This window comes from Taudactylus pleione, unplaced genomic scaffold (genome assembly GCF_031769625.1).
Source record: "Taudactylus pleione unplaced genomic scaffold, aTauple2 ptg000253l, whole genome shotgun sequence".
NCBI classification, from domain to species: domain Eukaryota; kingdom Metazoa; phylum Chordata; class Amphibia; order Anura; family Myobatrachidae; genus Taudactylus; species Taudactylus pleione.
The window spans coordinates 4,114,468-4,137,905 of NW_028284655.1; the positions used below are offsets into that span (position 1 = coordinate 4,114,468).

At 45.0% G+C, this 23,438-nt stretch overlaps 1 protein-coding gene across 1 annotated transcript in view; it reads left to right on the top strand.

Moving 5' to 3' along the window:
* NOTCH3 (notch receptor 3) overlaps window positions 1-23,438 on the top strand; it is a 76,766-nt gene that overhangs the window by 26,210 nt on the left and 27,118 nt on the right. Inside the window, exons 2-6 of the mRNA XM_088480370.1 lie at window positions 6,045-6,126; window positions 19,173-19,315; window positions 19,417-19,752; window positions 19,853-19,975; window positions 22,208-22,441. Coding sequence (XP_088336496.1) covers window positions 6,045-6,126; window positions 19,173-19,315; window positions 19,417-19,752; window positions 19,853-19,975; window positions 22,208-22,441 — 918 coding nt within the window. The remainder of the gene's footprint in view (window positions 1-6,044; window positions 6,127-19,172; window positions 19,316-19,416; window positions 19,753-19,852; window positions 19,976-22,207; window positions 22,442-23,438) is intronic.

Consider the following 23,438-nt stretch of genomic DNA (forward strand, 5'->3'; position numbering starts at 1 on the left):
AGAGGGAGCGAGAGAGAATTGTTACTATTATTCTTTTCATTTCTTAATACTTTGCAAACTACCCATACACCACGCTGTTCATTTTTTTTTCCTTTAAAAATAGCTTCTGTTGGTTATCAGATGTTTTGATGGGTTAGCGCCAGACTGGCCATATTCAGATGAAACTTTATTGAAATTGCAGCCATTTGCTACAACTCAGTGGAGACGGACATTTTGTGTGCTGAATCCAAAGTCATTAGAAGGCAGGCTGCATTATCGCAGCAATTGATCCAGTTCACAAAATGTCTTCCACCGCTTGGTGTAGATGTCCGCTTCATCTGACCGAATCACTAATCCTAATTATACAAGTGGCATTGTCTAAAAGAGACATTTACTGACATTCACTCGCATTTAAAAGTTTCACTGATTTGTCTTATGTGAGGAGATTTGAAATGAGATTTTTGCCTTGGAGGAGGCGGCAGTTCTTATTGACGCAGACTTTGGCCTTGTTACCCACTCTTTTTGATTATGGGAGAGAGAGAAAGTTCCAACAAAGTAGCTTCTAACTGTTAATACAGCCTATAAAGTGACAGAAGCTGATTGGGTGGTACTTTATCTCTCTCCAAGGTTTGATTAATCTCCCCCCTATGCGTGTTGTCGTAGAAGGCGTGTACATAGTGGTGACAGTATCTTCTAAACCATTGCTTCTAATGTCACCATATACACTGTGGTGTTCCATTGCATGGCACTTTGTTTTATCTGGTCCCTTTCCGGCTGATAAATACGTTACGGCAGCTTGCCTCTGGCTCAGAAGACTTATGTCAAATATGTTCACCAGAAATTAATAAGATAAAGCAACGCCAACGGCTGGCATATCACTCATCTTATTTCTGACCATAAAATGGTTGATAAGACTGAAAGTCTTGGATGTAGCACTGGGGTACATTGTACAATGTTAGGTACGTCAATGGCCATCACTGTGCCTGAGATTTTATAAATATAAATGACTGGTTTGAGGATCCCTTTATATATTGAATCAAATGGTATGCTGGGTATAGCGCATTTTTAAGGGCAAAGGGAAAGTCCGTTTTTTTTTTCCATGGTTTTTTTTTTTCCCCCTTATTGTGTTATTTTTAAAAACAAAACCCGTTTTTCTCAATGCGCTAATGATATAAGTAATAGCTCCTTTCGGTGTCTTTATATCTGCATTACATGGTTAATACTCGCTTTGTGAGCAGTCTATCGTCATATTTTCTCCTTTTACGTCGGTACTTTTTTGTGCATCCAGCCTCTACGCCCTATGTTTTTCCCCATTCATTGACCCACATTGTGAATTGTGGGCCTGATTGGTCGATGTGTGGTGAATCAGTGCCTATGTGCGGTGCAGTACGCCTATTCATTGTATAGCAGCTGTTGAGTGCATTTTTAAAAAACATAGATTTTAGGCCTACCTTGTTACATGCCCTGTCATTTTCTCTTTACTTTGTCAGGGATTTATATGTTGATTTATACGAGATAGGTGTGTTTTAAGACCGCAAAAAGTTTGTTGAACTGAAATCCCACAAACGTGCTGGAGATTGCATTGCTGCAAGGTGTGTGTGAGATGTGCTTGGATGCATCGACTCTCAATAGAAACGATTTGAAAATGTATGTGCTAATTGTGTTTTCATGCTCCCCTCATTTATCCTTCCTGCCTATACAGTGAAAGTTATCTGTTCCCAATCTCCTTCTTTCTCCCTCCCTCCTGCGCTCACTCCTCCACCTGCATTTCTGCATTCTACCCTTCATTCTCCCAGAGTCCTCTTGGCCCCTGCCGCTCACTCACTCCATTGTGCTCTGTCGCCAGACTAGCTCTTGCAGCCCTCAACCCCCCCTTATCCCCCACCCCTGCTAATCATCCAGTTCTCCCCTGTTGTTGGCTCTATGCCATGCATATGCCACAGGTCCCGGTCTTTCTGTACTTCAAGCTTCACTCTCCTCCTTACGTATCCCTGTAAGGTGTAACCCATGCAGCAAACTTGTGCATGCCGCCAGCTGAGCCGATCGGCATGCAGAGAACCTGGACTGGTCCCTAGCTGCCATCACAGACGGTCTCTTGTGTTCAATCTGAGGTCAGAGGGCAGAGCGCACTGGGAGCAAGTGAAGAATACGTTCTACAGAAAGTATGATAAATTGGCTCATTCACTCCTTTTGTTTCTCATGGCCCCCACTCTTCACAATGCAGACCACGCTCCTTCCAGCTCCTCCAACTATCCCCGCCTTCCTCCTAACTGAGTTCCAGCCATGGACCCTTTTACTTACTTATGTTACTTTTTTTCCTCCTACTTCTCAATGTAGTTGTTTTTTTATGAAGAAACCTTTGCTATTCCTTTAGTGTTTTTGTTTGTTCTTTTTTTTTTTTCCTTTTTGTGCGTCTTCTTCTCCTACTTTCCATTTCTGCAGTCGTTTTCAGGACCGTTTTTCTGGTACCCTGCTTCGGGAACTCGCTTTGGGGTCTATTTACTAAGCAGTGTTAGGAGACAGAGTGAAAAGTGATCACAAAGTGATAAGGTGCCAGCCAATCAGCTCCCAACTGTCATTTTTCAAACACAGCCTGTGAGATGACAGTTGGGAGCTGATTGGCTGGCACCTTATCACTTTCTTATCACTTTTCACTCTGTCTCCTAACACTGCTTAGTAACTAGACCCCTTTATTATTACTGCAATATTTCATGCGCTTTTTTGTGTCAGTCAGTACCTAAAATGTCCTCCTCCACTTTTCTGCACCATGTGTTGCTACCATACTCCCTACATTCGCTTTGACTGATAGATCAGATATAAGGTTGGGGCACCAATGTTACCTTCACTTTTCTGTCTGTATTAGGCTAGTTAAAAAAACAACAAAAACAGGCCCATTGGTTATTCTGCAACAGCGCCCTTCACGGATGGCTAAAATATTTCTGTAAATGATTTTCAGCAAGGGGGCTATACACATGTCCTAACTATTTGGCACATGAAATAGTTGAATGCAGCCTTGGTTCTAGTCACATATCCCACTTCAAATCTCACAGTGCATTGAACAAGCTTTTTAAGTATTCCACAGAATATTCACCTTCTTAGTACATGGGATGGGTCACAATTTCTCAAGTGACCCGTGACCATCATTGCCACAGCTTTATTTATACACTATAAATTCACAAACACAATGCGGGACTCTATCGTAATACTGTAACTTTGGACTTTTGTACTCAAATGTATATCACTGCAGATGTACTTAATAGAGCCACAAACTGTGATGTTTCCGCATACATCTAGGCTCAATACGCCATGCAGCGCAAGACACCTGGTGTAAGCGAGCTGCTTGCTCTCAGCGTCTTTATCACCCGAAAAAAGCACTTTGTATTCAGACTCAGTCACATTCAGATATGCAAGTGTCACATATCAATGTATTCAGTGCAGTGTCCTGGTGAGTCCTAGTTGCATTGGGGGGGCGGCGGTTCGATTCCCAGCAGCGGCAGCCCGACACTGGAACAGATCCCGGCAGCGTGAGCCCGACAGCGCTGGAAATCCCGATCGTTGTAAGGTAAGTATAGACTAACCCACAGGTTCTCAAACTCGGTCCTCAGGACCCCAAACAGTGCATGTTTTCCAGGTCTCCTCACAAGTGAGATATTAGCTCCACCTGTGGATCTTTTAAAATGTGTCAGTGAGTAATGAATACACCTGTGCACCTGCTGGGTGACCTGCAAAACATGACCTGTGTGGGGTCCTGAGGACCGAGTTTGAGAACCACTGGACTAACCTAACCCCCCTAACCCTCCTTAGGGGTGCCTAACCCTAACCTCCCCCCCAAGTGCCTAACCCTAATCCCCCCTGTAAGTGCCTAACCCTAACCCCCCCCTTCCCCGCTGCCTAAACCTAAGTCCCCCGGGGGGGTGCCTAACCCCAAGTCTCCCCTGGGTGCGCTAAACCTAACAACCTTCGATCGGGATGCCGGGCGCCGGTCTCCTGGCGTCAGTGAAGTCAGTGAAATGAGCGGGGCCGGGCATTTCACCCTCGCCGGGATATGACAGTTGGGAAGCCGGCTGTCCGTTTAATGTCAGCCGGCTTCCCGTGTGCATCTCCTGAGGTGCATGCAGAAATCCGACTACACTATTGCAGCGACGCTGTTTTCGGGTTTAGCAGGTGCACTAACAGCATCGTGGCCGGCACTTAAAGTCTGAGAATGCATGTTATCACAACTAAACACCCGGCTTTAGGCGCCTTTATCTGCATCTACCGAACTCGTTCCCGGCGCTATTCAAATAGTGTTAAATTGAACCGCCCCCATTGCAACTAAGATGCATTTTCGGGAGAAAAAGAGAGTCGCACGGGACCTGGCATGCCAAGAGGGGTTGTTTGACACGAAAGCAGCAGCAATGTAAGGGGGCACATCTGTATGTTACCATTTACCCCTTTGGTCTGAGGACATTTAACTTGTGAGGACTAGAAAATGTGACTTGTGCAGTAGATGTTGCGCTGGAATGTTCCTGCTGGTCATGTGACTCCCCTCTCTCTCATGTAAAATAACATAATGTGTCTGTGTGTGGCCAACTCGGTAATTCACATTATATAATCTTTACTCCAAATACGCCCAATAACATGGCATAGAGAAGTGATATATTGTCCTCGGTGCAGGCACTGGTGCTGCTATAAGTAAGCATAACCGGTGTGTTATTGAGCAGGCAGTGTTGGATGTCCAGTGTAGGAACATTTGGAGGCCGATCCTAAAGGCACAACCCCTGTCAGAAATGTATGGATAGAGTAACAGCACCCTTGTCTAATAGGATCACAATGGGCCTGACGCAGGCATTGTCCCATTTCAATAGCAGGTATGTGTCTAGGATTTCAGGTTAACACAAACCACAAAACGAAACCCCGCCCGTATTTTTGTATCCCCGTAAATAATCCGAGGAGGTGTAACATTCCCACGGTTCCCCACCCTAAATCAAAACAGAAAAAAGTAATGCTGTAATGTCTAATTAACCCTGTTCCGCCGCAGTTTACTGCCTTTTTATTAGGGCTGTATTAGTATTGAAGAAATGACTCGCACAAAATGTGTTGGCTGTTGTTTTATAACGCAGCAAAAAAGTCGTAGTATGTGTTATTCCACGGCCTGTAATCCGGAGGTTAATGGAGCAGAGATAAAATGGCCATTCCCCTTTAAATATTAAAAAAAAAAAAAAAAGTCTGTTTTCATTTTGGCCAAATTCCAAGTTTCTTAATTGTGAGATGAATTATAGACTGATCCTATTCCATAGTAGTAGCATAGGTATTATGAGTGTACGACTATTGCACGTTACTGACAGTGTATTCTAAACATACAAATGGTTTCCTCTAGTAGAAGTAATTACATAGTGAGGGAATGAGCGTTCCTGCTGCTAGGAATATGTATTTTTTGGAGGGAGGTGTGTGTGTGTGTGTGTGTGTGTGTGTGTATGTATATATGTGTGTGTATGTATGTATATATGTGTGTGTTATGAACCAATTTGGCTGCCTCCATCGTCTGCAGGTTACTGGTAAGGGGCAGGGTGGAACTCGCTGGAGCAGGACTCCATAGTAAATGTAATGCTGTACACTAACCTGTTCCCAATATGTAACCAGTATCTGCCCACCTTGGATAACGCAGGTATTCTCAGTGGAGTGCTGCCCATTTGCTGTACAGGGGAAGAGGAGGGATAGTATGTGGACAATTTGGGATTTAAAACGAAAATAAAAATCTAAGTATATTTTAGGTATGAGGCTCCCAAATACAGAAAAACCTTTTCTGGAGAGCCCTATATCCCACACTTTCCCAATAATGGATCCTAGGCCTGTATATGGATTTGTGCATAGGGGAGGGGCCCTGTATATGGATTTGTGCATAGGGGAGGGGCCCTGTATATGGATTTGTGCATAGGGGAGGGGCCCTGTATATGGATTTGTGCATAGGGGAGGGGCCCTGTATATGGATTTGTGCATAGGGGAGGGGCCCTGTATATGGATTTAGTTGGGATTATCGTTAAAGTACTATGTAATACAATTTTTTTTTTCCCCCTCATTTACAGGGTTCCAATGCCTGGATAGCTACAGACCGTGTCAGAACGGAGTAAAATGTACAATGTATTCAAATGGAGAAGCTGCCTGCGCGTAAGTAACATTGGGGCAATGCTTATATGCAGCCATAAATGACCCATTTTTCTTGGGATGGAACCCGAACATCCATATTCTGTGACGTTTCCCTTCTGTGAATGCCATGCTTCATTTCTGTGTGCACCCAATATCACTTCGCGCTCGAGGTGGCATAGTCCCGATTTCTGTGGCTGAAGGAGGACACGGTTTCCCATGATTTGATGATGCCACGTCATGATTGGATGGTGTAGTTGTGGCATAATACTTATTTTCCCTTCATTTTAACTTTAACAGGACAAAGAGGATCAGGCTCCTATAATAGTTTTTAATTACTTTTAGATCTCACATTAGTTAAGGGCCTAATATTATGGTTTTATTAACTTTGTGTCCCAGGGCTGACCCAGTTTTTCTTTTTTTTTTTTCATTTATAAATGAAAGTCCTACTTTCCGATGACAACTGCTGGGATTGTCCTGTAACGCTCGGAAGCCCAGTTATCACTTAAAGGCTGATTCTCAGTCGGATGCAGCTCCGTCCGTGTCTGTGTCTTATGGAGCTGTAATATCTGCAGCTTTTGCTAATGCTACTAGAAAGCAGGGGCACCGAGAGAGGAGTGGGGGAGCAGGTACTAATGGCCCGGGCTTGCTGGAGGGGGCCGGTTCTCTGTATGAGTATGGCCTCCAATGTGAGCAATGGGGCCTCAGTGTGTGCAATCACGTTCAACGTCATTCCCATAACACTACCATAACACGTAGATTGTAAGCTTGCGAGCAGGGCCCTCTTACCTTTATGTCTGTCATGTTACTGCCCAGTTTTGTTCTGTTAATGTTATTTCCATTTGTAAAGCACAATGGAATATGCTGCCCTATGTAAGAAACTGTTACTAATAATAATAGAATATCTTGATGTCTGAATAACCACTGCCCAGGAGCGCCCAATACATTTTATAGACTAAGGGCCTGATTCAGAGCCTCTCACACGATGTGTATGCAGATTGCGTAGGCAGTGCTATCACACAGCGATGCATTAGCACACCCAGTATTTCTTAGACACCGATCACATAGTGTATGCAGACACCCACCAGCCTGTTTTAAGACGCCCACTTGTGCACGTCATGTCCAGGAAGTGTATGCAACCATCAGTACATCGGATGCTATCGCAGCGCCTGAGGTTGACCATAGCCTGCCGCAAGCACTGCAAGCACATCAGTGTAAAAACAAGCCAGGTGATGTGTACTATGATGTTGTCTTTTAATTATACACACCTCTAAAATGCCATTGAGATGCTCAGGCACGCCTGCGTTTGCACCTCCACTCCCCCGTTTTTATTGGCCTGCCCCTGTTACCACCTACAAATGGCTTCTCCTGTCACTCACTGTACTGGGCTGTCTATGCGCAGCGAGCGAATGCATTGTGAACTTTCGCTAAGGTATGCACATGCGCACAGCAATACATGTATACCATCGGCAGCAGCGAGAGTATGCATCTTAGCGAGCGAGTCTGAATCGGGTCCTTAATATTTTGCTAGAGGTACCGCTTTGGTTTATATACACTTTATTTAAGACTCTTTTGGGCATTGTCTAGTGCAGTTGTTCTCAACCTAAGCCCTCAAGCTTTCTGTATAAGACATGTTTTGGGGCGATTCAATTGTGATGCGCGCTCCCTTCTTGGGTGTCTATGCGAATAGGCGTCCGACGGAGCGATCGATTCAATTGTTCAGACACCTAAAGCTGCTGGGGGGCGGACACATTCCTTGTCGCAGCCTGCTGAGGTGCGAGAAGAAATGTGTGTCAAGTCCCGTTTTTTGGGAGCCCTAACCTCTTTTTTTTTAAAGTGGTTTAGCCGCTATGGGCGTGGTAAATGCTAATGGGTGGCCGAATGGAGAAACAATTGAATGACTCCATTGGGTGCCTATTCGCATAGATGCCCAGCAGGGGGCGCGCACCACAATTCAATCGCCCCCTTTCTGTCTGTGGAAGCAGGAGGGATAATTACTGACCCAGTGAAATAGTTCTCACCTGTGCATGATTAAAATAAATCCACAAAACATGGCCTGTTGGTGGTACAGAAGCCCTGGCCTAGAGTAAAATTGTTACCGAAAGAGCTAAATACATAATTGTGTGCCTCTGTCTGTGTGAGCATGTCCTTCCCATTGTTTATCTGCATGTATATATTTCTGTTTCTGTTCATGTAAATGGTGCCAAATGTGGCTGTTTTATCTATATGTATATCTGGCTGCTTATAACACTGCCAGGGACAGGCCTACATTTATCTCCCTCGCCACTGAGCCTGTTTTGGAGCTTTTTGGGCTGTTCACGTTCCAATATCAATGGGGTATATTAATTTCAAAGCAATGTGCTGCCGGGCATGCTGCACAGACATCGTCTGTTTACGGTAGTGCTGACATTGGGCGGGATGCACTAACACCGTGCAATACTTAGCGCCATGCTTCGCATTTGTACTGATCGTATATGCACTAACATATGCGATCAGTAGCACAAAGGACAGCTCTTCCGATAAGAACTGTCCTTTGCGATCCGCCCTGCACCGTGTACTTCAGGGTTTATGACCCGGGTTTCCATCTGCGCATGAGCAGAGTGACGCAGCGGCCGCAGGGCATGCTGGGAGGGATCCGATCGGATCCCTCATAGCAACGCGATGCAAGCCTATAGGCTTCTATAGGGTAACGCCAGCAAAAGCATCGGAGCCCGGCGGCCAAGAGAATAATGCATACGGAAGATGCGGTAAACTGGGGTTTTACCGCATTTTCCGTTTAGCGCATCCCGCCCTCTGTATGTTTTCTTTTGCATCTCCATGGGGTGCGAGGGGGAACTTGTTATGCCGGATGATGTGCCGTTCCGGAATTGCACAATACATCCTTGGCTCAGAATTGAATTGCCCCCAATATCAGTAATTATTTAATGGCATTATTTAATTTAATTTTTTTTTTGCAGAAATGTAAAGGTCTAGTTTGTGTGGGTTCTGCATAGTTTGTCTTTGCTGATTGAGGAAAATATAAGCAATCTGCCCAGATGACCAAAATCAAAGAGTGAACTCAAAGCAAATGTGTATTTTTGTGTTTTTCTTACCTCCATGAAGAAATACTTTTTGGTTCTTCATTATTCCACCATTTTAAAACCAGGAAAAAGGGGATTCTACAGAGGTTTTCAGTTTTCAGTTTTTTATGTTTGAATGAGACGCATAAAATGTGTAGTAGTAATCTGGTAACAGAACAGTGCATAACATTTTGCAGAATAGACAACCTAAATGAGGGGGGCCCTCTGTGTTTATTGATGTCGGGGTGTCATTGTCTGGTAATTACCAGTAGACAGGGGCACATTGTTTAACCGAGGCAACTCCCCTCTTTTAATCAAGGGTGTCCCCGAGTATGTAAGTGCCATAATGGGGGAGATTGACACCTTAAGTGACGACCTCCATCTTCCAGCTGTACTAGTATTTTGCAATGCTGGTTCATATTATCTGGTGAGCACTAGACAATAAACACTAAGGGGTTTATTTACTAAGTGTCTGGTTCTGAAACTTGGCGCTTGCAATCATGTTTATGCTCGATATTTAAAATGGCAATGGTTTTATTAGCCATCTTTTGCTGGTAGAATCATTTCCCTTTTTAAATGTTAGGCATAAACCTAATTGTAAGCGCCAGGTTTTACACCCAGATACTTCAAATTAAGATCCCCTTAAGTTTATCTTCCCTCGTCTTCATAATGCTGATTTCTCAGGGCTCACATCATGTTAAAGCAGGGACTCCCCTATTTCATATGAAGGGCCCCCGAGTCTATTGGTGCAAGTATGGGGCAGGGAGAGCACTTTTGATGCTCTCCCCAATTATCTGGCTTTTGAAAATGTCTGCATTGTTCTGCCTTTGTAATCACCTCTCCGGTACGGAGTACAGTCTCCTCCTCACACACCGCTATACAATCTGTACATAGAGCGTAGGACCAGCTTGTACATTACACATCGTTATATCATATGTATAGAGTGCCTGCACCCTCCCACACAGCTGTGCAGTATGTAGCCTCTGTATAAGGCCAGCCTCCTCTTCCACTCTGTGGTGTGATGCATTTAAGGCCAAAATGCCGTCAAAACTCTGAAAACTGCAGTTTTCGGAGGTCTGATCGCATTCCCTATCTGCACCATGCTCTGGCTAGCGAAACTTTCCAGAGCTTGTACCCCATAGGCAGCACCATCTATAGGTTGCATTGTTTAATAAAAGCTTACGGGCTTCTTACTGTATTCGGAGAGTGAGCGAATAGGTACTTTTCCAGTGTCCGCCACGGATGACTGCTGTGCATGCACAGAAGGACTCCTCGGTCACATAACCGGAAGTCTGCACAATGCAAAGAACATCTCTTATCGAAAGAGCTGTCATTTGCGATTATACACGCTTACGACGTTACTAAACACTTTATGCTTGCAATCAGTGATTGGATGTATCGCATCCAAAATGAGATGCTTGATGCATCCCACCCTATTGTATAGCGGAGTGTGAGGAGGGCTAGGCTGACAGTATACTGAGAGTACATATTATATAGCGGTGTGTGAGGAGGGCTAGGCTGACAGTATACTGAGAGTACATATTCTATAGCGGAGTGTGAGGAGGGCTAGGCTGACAGTATACTGAGAGTACATATTATATAGCGGAGTGTGAGGAGGGCTAGGCTGACAGTATACTGAGTGTACATATTATATAGCGGTGTGTGAGGAGGGCTAGACTGACAGTATACTGAGAGTACATATTATATAGCGGTGTGTGAGGAGGGCTAGGCTGACAGTATACTGAGAGTACATATTATATAGCGGTGTGTGAGGAGGGCTAGGCTGACAGTATACGGAGAGTACATATTATATAGCGGTGTGTGAGGAGGGCTAGGCTTACCTTATACGGAGTGTACATATATAGCGGTGTGTGAGGAGGGCTAGGCTGACAGTATACTGAGTGTACATATTATATAGCGGTGTGTGAGGAGGGCTAGACTGACAGTATACTGAGAGTACATATTATATAGCGGTGTGTGAGGAGGGCTAGACTGACAATATACTGAGAGTACATATTATATAGCGGAGTGTGAGGAGGGCTAGGCTGACAGTATACTGAGAGTACATATTATATAGCGGTGTGAGGAGGGCTAGGCTGACAGTATACTGAGAGTACATATTATACAGCGGTGTGAGGAGGGCTAGGCTGACAGTATACTGAGAGTACATATTATATAGCGGAGTGTGAGGAGGGCTAGGCTGACAGTATACTGAGAGTACATATTATATAGCGGTGTGTGAGGAGGGCTAGGCTGACAGTATACTGAGAGTACATATTATATAGCGGTGTGAGGAGGGCTAGGCTGACAGTTTACTGAGAGTACATATTATATAGCGGTGTGTGAGGAGGGCTAGCCTTACCTTATACGGAGTGTACATATATAGCGTTGTGTGAGGAGGGCTAGGCTGACAGTATACTGAGAGTACATATTATATAGCGGTGTGTGAGGAGGGCTAGACTGACAGTATACTGAGAGTACATATTATATAGCGGAGTGTGAGGAGGGCTAGGCTGACAGTATACGGAGAGTACACATTATATAGCGGTGTGAGAGGAGGGCTAGGCTTGCAGTATACTGAGTGTACATATTATATAGCGGTGTGAGGAGGGCTAGGCTGACAGTATACTGAGAGTACATATTATATAGCTGTGTATGAGGAGGACTAGGCTGGCAGTATACTGAGAGTACATATTATATAGCTGTGTATGAGGAGGACTAGGCTGGCAGTATACTGAGAGTACATATTATATAGCGGTGTGTGAGGAGGGCTAGGCTGACAGTATACTGAGAGTACATATTATATAGCGGTGTGTGGGGAGGGCTAGGCTGGCATGTACATATTATATAGCTGTGTGTGAGGAGGGCTAGGCTTACCTTATACGGAGTGTACATATATAGCGTTGTGTGAGGAGGGCTAGGCTGACAGTATACTGAGAGTACATATTATATAGCGGTGTGTGAGGAGGGCTAGACTGACAGTATACTGAGAGTACATATTATATAGCGGAGTGTGAGGAGGGCTAGGCTGACAGTATACGGAGAGTACATATTATATAGCGGTGTGTGAGGAGGGCTAGGCTTACCTTATACGGAGTGTACATATATAGCGTTGTGTGAGGAGGGCTAGGCTGACAGTATACTGAGAGTACATATTATATAGCGGTGTGTGAGGAGGGCTAGGCTGACAGTATACTGAGAGTACATATTATATAGCGGTGTGTGGGGAGGGCTAGGCTGACAGTATAAAGTCTACATATTATATAGCGTTGTGTGAGGAGGGCTAGGCTGACAGTACACGGAGTGTACACATTATATAGCGGTGTGTGAGGAGGACTAGGCTTGCAGTATACTGAGTGTACATATTGTATAGCGTTGTGTGAGGAGGGCTAGGCTGACAGTACACGGAGTGTACATATTATATAGTGGTGTGTGAGGAGGGCTAGGCTGGCAGTACACGGAGTGTACACATTATATAGCGGTGTGAGAGGAGGGCTAGGCTTGCAGTATACTGAGTGTACATATTGTATAGCGGTGTGAGAGGGGGGCTAGGCTGGCATGTACATATTATATAGCTGTATATGAGGAGGGCTAGGCTTGCAGTATACTGAGTGTACATATTATATAGCGGTGTGAGGAGGGCTAGGCTGACAGTATACTGAGAGTACATATTATATAGCTGTGTATGAGGAGGACTAGGCTGGCAGTATACTGAGAGTACATATTATATAGCGGTGTGTGAGGAGGGCTAGGCTGACAGTATACTGAGAGTACATATTATATAGCGGTGTGTGGGGAGGGCTAGGCTGGCATGTACATATTATATAGCTGTGTATGAGGAGGGCTAGGCTTGCAGTATACTGAGTGTACATATTATATAGCGGTGTGAGGAGGGCTAAGCTGACAGTATAAAGTGTATATATTATATAGCGGTGTGTGAGGAGGGCTAGGCTGACAGTATACTGAGAGTACATATTATATAGCGGAGTGTGGGGAGGGCTAGGCTGACAGTATAAAGTACATATTATATAGCGTTGTGTGAGGAGGGCTAGGCTGACAGTACACGGACTGTACACATTATATAGCGGTGTGAGAGGAGGGCTAGGCTGACAGTATAAAGTGTATATATTATATAGAGATGTAGGATTAGGCTGGCAGTATACTGAGTGTACATATTGTATAGCGGTGTGAGAGGAGGGCTAGGCTGGCATGTACATATTATATAGCTGTATATGAGGAGGGCTAGGCTTGCAGTATACTGAGTGTACATATTATATAGCGGTGTGAGGAGGGCTAGGCTGACAGTATACTGAGAGTACATATTATATAGCTGTGTATGAGGAGGACTAGGCTGGCAGTATACTGAGAGTACATATTATATAGCGGTGTGTGAGGAGGGCTAGGCTGACAGTATACTGAGAGTACATATTATATAGCGGTGTGTGGGGAGGGCTAGGCTGGCATGTACATATTATATAGCTGTGTATGAGGAGGGCTAGGCTTGCAGTATACTGAGTGTACATATTATATAGCGGTGTGAGGAGGGCTAAGCTGACAGTATAAAGTGTATATATTATATAGCGGTGTGTGAGGAGGGCTAGGCTGACAGTATACTGAGAGTACATATTATATAGCGGAGTGTGGGGAGGGCTAGGCTGACAGTATAAAGTACATATTATATAGCGTTGTGTGAGGAGGGCTAGGCTGACAGTACACGGAGTGTACACATTATATAGCGGTGTGAGAGGAGGGCTAGGCTGACAGTATAAAGTGTATATATTATATAGAGATGTAGGATTAGGCTGGCAGTATACTGAGTGTACATATTATATAGCGGTGTGCTCGGGGGAACAAGCTGGTTGTATCGTGTGTACATATTTTATAGTAGCGTATGAGGAGGACTAGGCTGGCAGTATCCTGTATGTACATACTGTATAGCATTGTTTGGGGAGAAGACTGTACAGTGCTGTATGTACATACTGTATAGCAGTGTTGGGGAGAGGAGACTGGTACCTTGCTTTATGTGCATACTGTATAGCAGTGTTGGAGGGAGGAGACTGGTACCCTGCTGTATGTACATACTGTATAGCTGTGTTGGGGGAAGGAGACTGGATCCATGCTCTATGTACATACTGTATAGCAGTGTTGGGGGGAGGAGACTGGTACTGTGCTGTATGTACATACTGTATTGCAGTGTTGGGGGGAGGAGACTGGTACCGTGCTGTATGTACATATTATATAGCAGTGTGTGAGTAGGACTAGGCTGGCAGTATACTGTATACATATTCTATAGTAGTGTTTATGGTGGATACTGATCTAGTATGTACATATTGTATAGCAGTGTGTAAGTAGCAGATTTACTTGGCTGTGTATACATATTGTACAGTAAGAAGTGCGGGTTGGCTCTGTATACTTATAGCTGTGTGTATTACAAGGTTGGCACTGATGCTGATTGTTCTTTATGTTCATGTTTAGAAGTGATGGGTCTCTACACACCGTAGGGCAAAGCTTGGCAGAAGGAGTAGAACAGGTTGTGTTCTCAGGGTGTGTGTGGGGAGAAGAAGTAAGTACCAGGGAGTGTCTGACAGGTGCATTAGACAATGGCTGAGGCTAGGAGAGTGTGTAGAGAGATTCTGTATGGGAGCTGGGAGCACTCCTGGGTTATACAGCTGCGTAGAGTATAGGAATTAGTTCTCCGGTGTCTGCATCTGCGAAATCCAATAATCCTGAAGCATTTTATCTTATGTATTGCATGTTTTTATTGCATTTAGACACTTGCTCGCACTTTGGCAAGCTTTACACTACAGAAAGTTCATACAACTTGCCATACACTGCAGGTGTTTAGAACCAATAGGTGTGTAACATAGAGGGTTTTCTTTGGTTCCAGGCAGTGCCAGCTTGTAGTAACCAGTATTTGAACATGCTAAAATAATGCATTCATATGCAGTCTGCAGTTATCAACCGGCCCCGGGAGCCAAAACAGTGGCCATTCTCTGGGATGGCCAAAGCCCTTCTCGGGGCGGCTGTCTAGAAGAGCAGTGTACCATGAATTCTACAACAACCTGACTTATCATTGCAAAATATCTAGAGGCTTTTTGCTCTATTAAAAAAATAGAGAGAAAGAAATACACAATTAAAAATACTAATTTGACAAGGGGGTGTGAGCTCAAATATAGATTTGCTAAAAGTAAAAGTGCTAAATTGTTAAGTTTATTAATTTTATATATGTCATTAAAGTGTTAAGTATATTTTTTGCGTACAACTTATTTGTTGATCATTCTGTTCCTAGCGTTATAACCATTTTATTTTTCCTTTTTTTGTTTTTGTTTTGTTTTTCGTCTTTACCCCCCTGGCCCATGAGCCATTGTTCTCTCCATGCTGTGCACAGAGGGAGCGTGGGAGCGGGGCCATTAATGTATATCTATAGCTCCTTTTGTGTGTGTGAGTATGTGAGCCATGGACCCTATGATCTTACAGCACAGTCAATGTTTGCAAATGCTTACACACAAATCTCTCAGTTTAAAGCTTATAAAGACCCACATGAGACGGGTAAAAAACAGCCTGTTGTGAGAACACTTGTCAGGCAGAACTGGCTGAACAGGTCGGTTTAGTGGCGCAGGGTGCGGGTGAGAGCGGGGTGGAGTGCTGAACGCTAGCCAGCGCAGACATTAATATCATATATGCCCCCACTGATTAGGACACCTGTGTCCCAGGATTACTGCTTCTCCTCTTATAAAGCGACTACTAGAACACCTATATTAATAGATGAAGTCATTGTCCTGCAGGCAATTTTGCCTTTACTCAGGATGATTTGCTTTGCTTGAATGCTTGTAGGGGACCTGTCATCATTGTGTCATGTTACACCAGCCCACACTAAGCTGCAGTGATGCCATCCTTGGGCCCCAGGCAGATTTCATTCTAATGATAAGGAAGCTGGAAGGCAGATGAGAAACTGCTTTATGACTTATTACTTTTTTTTTTTTTAACGTTCTTTCTGGTTGTGTATGGTCTGCTGGAAAGAGCAGAGAGCTGGGTGAAACTAAAATATTTATTCCCCGCTTGTACAATTATTTTCAAGGCCAGCTGTCTCACGAAGGGGGGTAAGCTCGGGGATCGTGGGAAATTGGGGTTGAGCAGGAACATCTGGTTTTCATCTGTACTGATTTATCCACCTGTCCCATCCAGGCTTTGTTCCGCCTGCAATGCGTTCTTGTTCCTGTAGTCCCCCCCAATAGCTCCAGTTCCAGGTTGGCATGCATTTCAGAAAACCAAGTCTCGCTAGTTCTAGATCTGCAGTGGATTATGGGATACCTTTTTTTTTTTTTTTCCTCATTCCTCTCTTTCGAACATTTTTATTTATTTTATCTTTTCTCGTTTCTATGTTTTGGCAGCGGTTCTCTTGGCACAAGTCTACAGATTTTTTTTCTTTCATTTTAAATTAGAAGTTTATTCTCGCATAAGAGGGCTGCAGAACATTCCATTGTAATTATATGGGATTTTATTTTTTAACATATTCGTGCCTGTTTTTTATTTACTTTAATTTGTGCATGTGCTAAAAAAAAAAAAATCATATTGCCTTTTTAGATTGTTAGCTTTATCGGTCGGAACTCTTGGCCCTCTGTTTCATTGCTTTGCCCTATAATATCATATGTCCCTGGTTCTACACCAGGGGTAGGGAACCTTTTTTCTGCTGAGGGCCATTTTGATATATATAACATTATGCAGGGCCACAATCGCTGGTGATTACAGCAATTGCCGGAGCATCCTGAGGGTGCTCCAGGAGCTGTAAGGGCAGCTGTGTGACCGTCTGAAGCGTCCTAAGGATGCTCCAGGCGGCACTGCTGCATAGATTCTGGCTGTAGGATGCCATTATGGGCACCCTGCTAGCCAGATGAGGCTAGCAGAAAAAAAGCTCAGAGGGCCAGACCAAATGATTCAGGGGGCCTTATACGGCCCCCGGGCCTGAGGTTCCCCATCCCTGTTCTAAACCGATGCAGAATATTTTGGAACAAGAATTTAAGGAAGATAAGCCTGCTATAGCATATTCCTGACACTTCCTCAATATATATTTTGAAGCTACTACTCAAAAACGTTTTAAGAGGAACCAAGAAGCATTTAGAGACGTTTGTGAGGCGGTCTTCCAGATTCCTGTGGATTTATTAACTACATGTATAGCAATTGCTATGGTTACAGACTGAGGACTTTGAGTTGGTAAGCTGGCATGCTGTTTCTCATGGCATCCATCTTTTAGTAGGACTTACTGGTTGCTTCCATGAAGCAGCAGAGCAGACGTCCTTTCTGCAGCCATTAAAGGGTTAATGTGTGCGCTGTGTTAACGCATCCCAGCTGTTTTGTGTCTGGCTATCTCCATCCCCCCCACCTTCCGTCTCCTTCTTTCCTGTTTACTTAAATCTGTCTTTTTCACGCATATTTCATTTATCGTTTTTTTCTTCACTGTATTTTTTTTTTTCTAGTACATTACTGTGCCCCCCTCCCTTCTATAGATCCCTGTTTTCTGTTTGTTTGGAGCACAGAAATGTCTGCAGAAAAGGGCCTTCTCTCCTTGCATGGCTGAACACTATGCTCCCTTGGCCATTGACCTTTACTGGCATTCAGACTCACTGTTGGTCTCCCAGGCATCTATGAATGTTTGTTCTGCGTTCTCTACCACCGCTTCTGACAGGCGGCTCCCTCTATGTAGTGTCCTGGCTCCAGCTTTCTCCATCCCAAATATTTCTTTCCTAAGTGTCCCTACGTGTTGCATGCTGTCGCGTGGCGGATAATCATTGGATCTTTTCTCCATTTTGTATTTTATCATCTTTCGTTCCCTTACGTTTATGTCTGCATCTCTCCTCGCTTGGTATTTTATTTGATTAAACTCTTCTACTGAGAAACTTAGGCCTGAAAAGCTGGATCTATTGTCAAAGAGCCAAATAAAGTTTCATGTGCTACCGCCCTCCCAACGCTTTTCAATGTGGTCATGGTCCGCCCCTACGTCTTCCCACAGAGCGTCCATTATCTGATTTATTTTTATCTGTGTGTTTGTGGCAGATGCTGGTGAAAATGTTTATTTCTGCATGGAGGTTTATACTGCTTTCACTACCACTTGTAGTTCTTGCACCGCTGTCATGGATGGTCCTGTGTCTCAGCATATATACAGCGCAGTACATTGCTCTGTAAGAGATCTCATGGCGGCTCCAAAACTGCAAATAAAATACATGTATAACTAATGTAAGTCATTATAATGTATAAATAGATGCAGCTTACATGTACAAAGTGCTCACCATTTAGGTTATATGGATCCACTATTGTGAAAATCCCTCCTTAGTATAATTTCCATCCATAACCAATTCATTACAGCACTAATTATTATTATTACCAGTTATTTATATAGCGCACACATATTCCGCAGCGCTTTTGAAGTGTGGGAGGAAACCGGAGTACCCGGAGGAAACCCACGCAAGCACAGGGAGAATATACAAACTCCGCACAGTTAGGGCCGTGGTGGGAATCGAACCCACGACCTCAGTGCTGTGAGGCAGTAATGCTAACCATTACACCATCTGTAACGCCCTGAAGAGGTGGCACTAATGAAGAGGTGGTGGTATGGACAACTTGTTCTATTAGCTGTGAGCCATAGCGGTGTAATAACTATCCAGCTTCAGGTATTGGGAACCCAGGGGAGTCTCCCTATTACTGTGCTGGGGGAGGGGACAGCCCCTTTATTCTCCACTTTGAAGGAAGATATATTAAGGCTGCCTGCTTTGCCTCTGGATGTTAAGTGGAAATACTGGCACCTATTTTCTTGCCATGACTATTATCTATTGTGTCCATGTGGTCTACAAAGGATTTTGGGGATTCTGGTACCAGTTCTGGTTATCTCTAGGTGCAGCCGTGTTTGCGTAGAACGGACTGGTGCATGGGGCCTACATATGCTGTACATTTTGCGTCACTAAATAGATTAGTCTATGGCAGTGCATTGGTCTCAGTGATTATTGTATTCCTTTTCAGATGTACCTCTGGCTGGTTGGGGGAGTACTGCCAATTTAAAGATCCATGTGTGCCAACTCCCTGTGTTAATGGTGGGGCCTGCCAAAGCTCGATCAGAGGTGGCACTGTGCAGTATGAATGTAGTTGTGCCAAAGGTTTCAGAGGTGAGTACTCCTTGTATACCTGTAATTGCTTGGGGGGCGAGGTTATCCATCCAATTGTCCAGCTGTAACTCATCTTGGTACAATGGTCTCACTCTTCTCAGGGCAAGATTGTTCACTCATTGATGCCTGTGCCTCCCACCCATGTGAGAATGGTGCCCGCTGTTCTAATTGGAATGGACGATACAACTGTACCTGCCCTACAGGATACCAGGGGCGCAGTTGTAGGACAGATATTGATGAATGCCGGACACCTGGGCTCTGCCAAAATGGAGGCCAATGCCTTAATACTCCCGGTTCTTTTCGTTGTCGCTGCCCAAGTGGTTACACCGGCCAGTTGTGCGAGTCCACCTATGTTCCTTGCTCACCTTCTCAATGCCAAAATGGAGGCACCTGCCGACCGACCGGTGATCTCACCTACCAGTGTGTCTGCCTGCCAGGTGGGGAAGCGCAAGCGGGAGCTTGATGTACTCTGCGATTTGTCAAGTCCTTGTCCGCAGGCCTATATATGATATGTCTTTATTCTGCTCTGTCCTGCAGGTTTTGAAGGTTCAAACTGTGAAAAAAATGTAGATGACTGCCCTGACCACAGGTGTATGAACGGTGGCACTTGTGTGGATGGCGTGAACACCTATAACTGCCAGTGTGCACCAGAGTGGACAGGTAAGCCCCGTAGGAGGTGTCTCCTATCCAAAACCCTTTGTTTTCCAGCTCAGATTATTTCCCTAGATTAATCACCCATATGAAGCTCCCTGATTCCTATCGTCTAAATTTTTTTTTTTTTTTAGTTGAGTTTTCTTTTTTGACTATGGCATAAACCCAGGTAGTGAATTAGCCATCACCAGCAACTCCCATTGGGCGGGATGTACTAAAGTTGTGGTGTACGTCCCGCCAGTCACCGCAACCTTACTAATCGCATATGCGATTAGTATTGCAAAGGATTCTCTTGCGATAAGAGCTGCCCTTTGCGAAGCAGCCGACGCCGGGTGAGGGGGGGTCTCCGTGGCACTCCGCCCCCTCCGAGCCCCCGGAACTTACTGCCGGTGACCTGTGCAGGAAGCCCTGGGCTCCTCCTCCCTGCACCCGGAAGAAGATTTGGAGGAGAAGGAGATGGAGGAGCACAGACCGGTGACTAGGAGACTAAGAATAGTGGGGGCCAGTGCTGGGCGATTGCAAAGCGGCGAGCGTTGGGTGCAGGATGCGGTAAGAAGCCCATAGGCTTCAATAGGGTAACGCCAGGTTTTTCTGACGTTACCCTCCGCACCGATAATAGGGTGGCCGGGGCTTAGTACATACGAAAATGCGGTGAAAACGGGGGTTTTACCGCATTTTTCCTTTAATACATCCCGTCCAGTGTGAGAAACGCTACATGCTGTCTTTCCTCCATTCGCAGTGGGTAATCTTTAATGGCTTCAGAACTAGGGAAGTCCCCATGTCTCTCTCACAATGACACTAGTGCTGTGCTTAGTGAGTGCAGTAAGAGAAGGAAGTGAGTACCTTCCAGTGATTTCTGCAGGGACCTGGTGGTCACACTACCCCATAAGTGCAGGGTAGAGGATGCTCCAGGTACTCCATCTGCCCATAGGGTTTCAGGACCCTCTTTACTGCATTAATTTTCCTTTTTAAACAACGTCACCAGTTAAACATTAACATGAGTTTAATAGACCCCATCTTAAATCATGAACTGAGATTTGCTGTGGCACGGCCAGAGCTTGTTGAAACTTTTCATACGCTGCTAAAAATGATTGGTGTTATTTGATCTATAGATGTGTATTGTTATTGGACAATTCCAAACCTTTTTGTAGAAGCTTTTGGTCTGGAGTTAAAGGAAAATCCCTATTTAAGACAATTACATTGTTTCTATAAATGTTGCAAGTAGATGAAATGTAGAGGTAATGCATCACTTCCTACTTTGAAGTAAATATTTTCATTCTAGACAACCTCCCCCCTATTATTTGTAGGGACTGTCCCCCGTTTGTCAGGTTCTGAAGTAGGTTCCAAGCGATTAAAATTAAACAGAAATGTCTTGCTGGGTACAGGATGCCGGCGGTCTAAATGCCAGCACCAGTATCCCGACCGTCGGCATCCCGAAGGTAAGTATCGGCAGTTAGGGGTGGGTTAGGCACTAGGGGAAGAGTTAGGCACTAGGGGAAGGGTTAGGGTTAGGCACTAGGGGAAGGGTTAGGCACTAGGGGAAGGGTTAGGGTTAGGCACTAGGGGAAGGGTTAGGGTTAGGAACCGGGGAGGAAGGGCTAGGTTTAGGCCCCGGGGAGGGAGCGTTAGGTTTAGGTTGCGGGGAGGTGGAGTTTAGGCTTAGGCACTAGCGGGGAGGTTAGGTTTAGGCACTAGGGGGGAGGTTAGGTTTAGGCACTAAGGGTAGGGTTAGGGTTAGGCACCGGGAGGGTTAGGATTAGGGTGCTGGGAGGGAGAGGTTAGGTTTAGGCACTAGGGGGGAGGTTAGGTTTAGGACCTGGGGGGGAGGTTAGGTTTAGGACCTGGGGGGGAGGTTAGGTTTAGGCACTAGGGGTGGTGTTAGGGTTAGGCTGGGCACTAAGGGGGGGTTAGGTTTAGGCACCGGGGAGAGAGACTTAGGGTAGGGGTTAGGGTTAGTGCTAGCATTCTTACCTGTGGGTGTCTGTATTCTGACTGTCGGGATGGCACTGTCTGTATTCTGACCAGCGGCATTCCGACCGCTGACAATCCAGACCCATGACAAAGAGCACAATGTAAGCTATTGTAAAGCATAACAGTGATGTGTCCTCATCCTCCTCCATAGCTGCAGATACTACGGAGTTACGCCTTCCTTCTAGCCACTTCAAGACAGAAAACAAAAAACGTTTACCATTTATTTCCTGATCATGAAGTACGTACAAATGTTTTCATACCTCTCCGCAGGTCAGTTCTGTACTGAAGATGTGGATGAGTGTCAGCTCCAGCCCAACGCCTGCCACAATGGGGGAACCTGCTTTAACACTCAGGGAGGACACACCTGCGTGTGTGTGAATGGCTGGACAGGGGAGAGCTGCAGCGAGAACATTGATGACTGTGCCATCGCCGTCTGTTTTAACGGAGCCACCTGCCATGATCGTGTGGCCTCCTTTTACTGCGAGTGTCCCATGGGCAAGACTGGTAAGAGCAGAGCCAAGGATCAAGTCAGTGAAGAGTTTTTTGGGGGGGTTATTCTGGCAGCAGGGCATGCAGGGACTGATGGCCCTGTAATAACTGTGGGGAGGGCCAAATGTTGCTTAACTCTACTCTAAAATGTGTCTTGAACAATATACAATTACACTATGCTCTCTCATCAAACACAATTGTGGTGATGTATAAACAATTATAAAGTAAAAGGGAAAAAATAAATAACGTCTGATTTTAGTAAGATGAACGTATCCATTAATAAAACAGACGAGAATAGAGAATTGTAGCATAGTGGACACTTGCAGACTGAAATAGGAACACAGGGCCTGATACAGAGCTGGACGCTATTTGCGGACAGTCGTTCCAAAAAAGGGGCCGGCTATTTAATTTGAGCGCTCGCTCTTTGCGTTTTGTTGACGCCTCTATGTCTGAGCGAGCGAACGAAAAATGCGCTTGCTATTTTGTAAAGATGCCCCTTTGCCGTTCGCATCAGACGTCATCTCCGGTATTTATTACATTAATCGGGTACATAGAAAGGCATCTGAACTGCTCGCAGTGCTTGTGGTAGGATTTTCTTACCTCTATCATTGCGAGCAGTTCAGGCTAAAAGACAACCAAGTGACGTGGTCGATGACGCTACTTTACTAATTATGCACTCCCATTAAACGCCCTTTTGACAGTTTGGCACGCCTGCGTTCGGATCTCCACTCCCCCGTTTTCAAACACCTTCCCCTGTTACCATCCACAAACTGTACATTCTGTCAATCAAATTAGCAGCCCCTCGCTGTTTTGCGAGCGCACGATTTCCGATCGCAATGACTAGTTTGCGCATGAGCATTTCGACCCATACGCATGCGCAGTTGTGCGAACATCGCTCAGAGCGAACGAGCGGCCGCTTACGAGCGGCTCTGAATCAGGCCCACAGCCCATACATATTGCTGGTTTAAAGAAGCCTTACTTAATAATGTGATGTTATAGCATGTTAGCACAA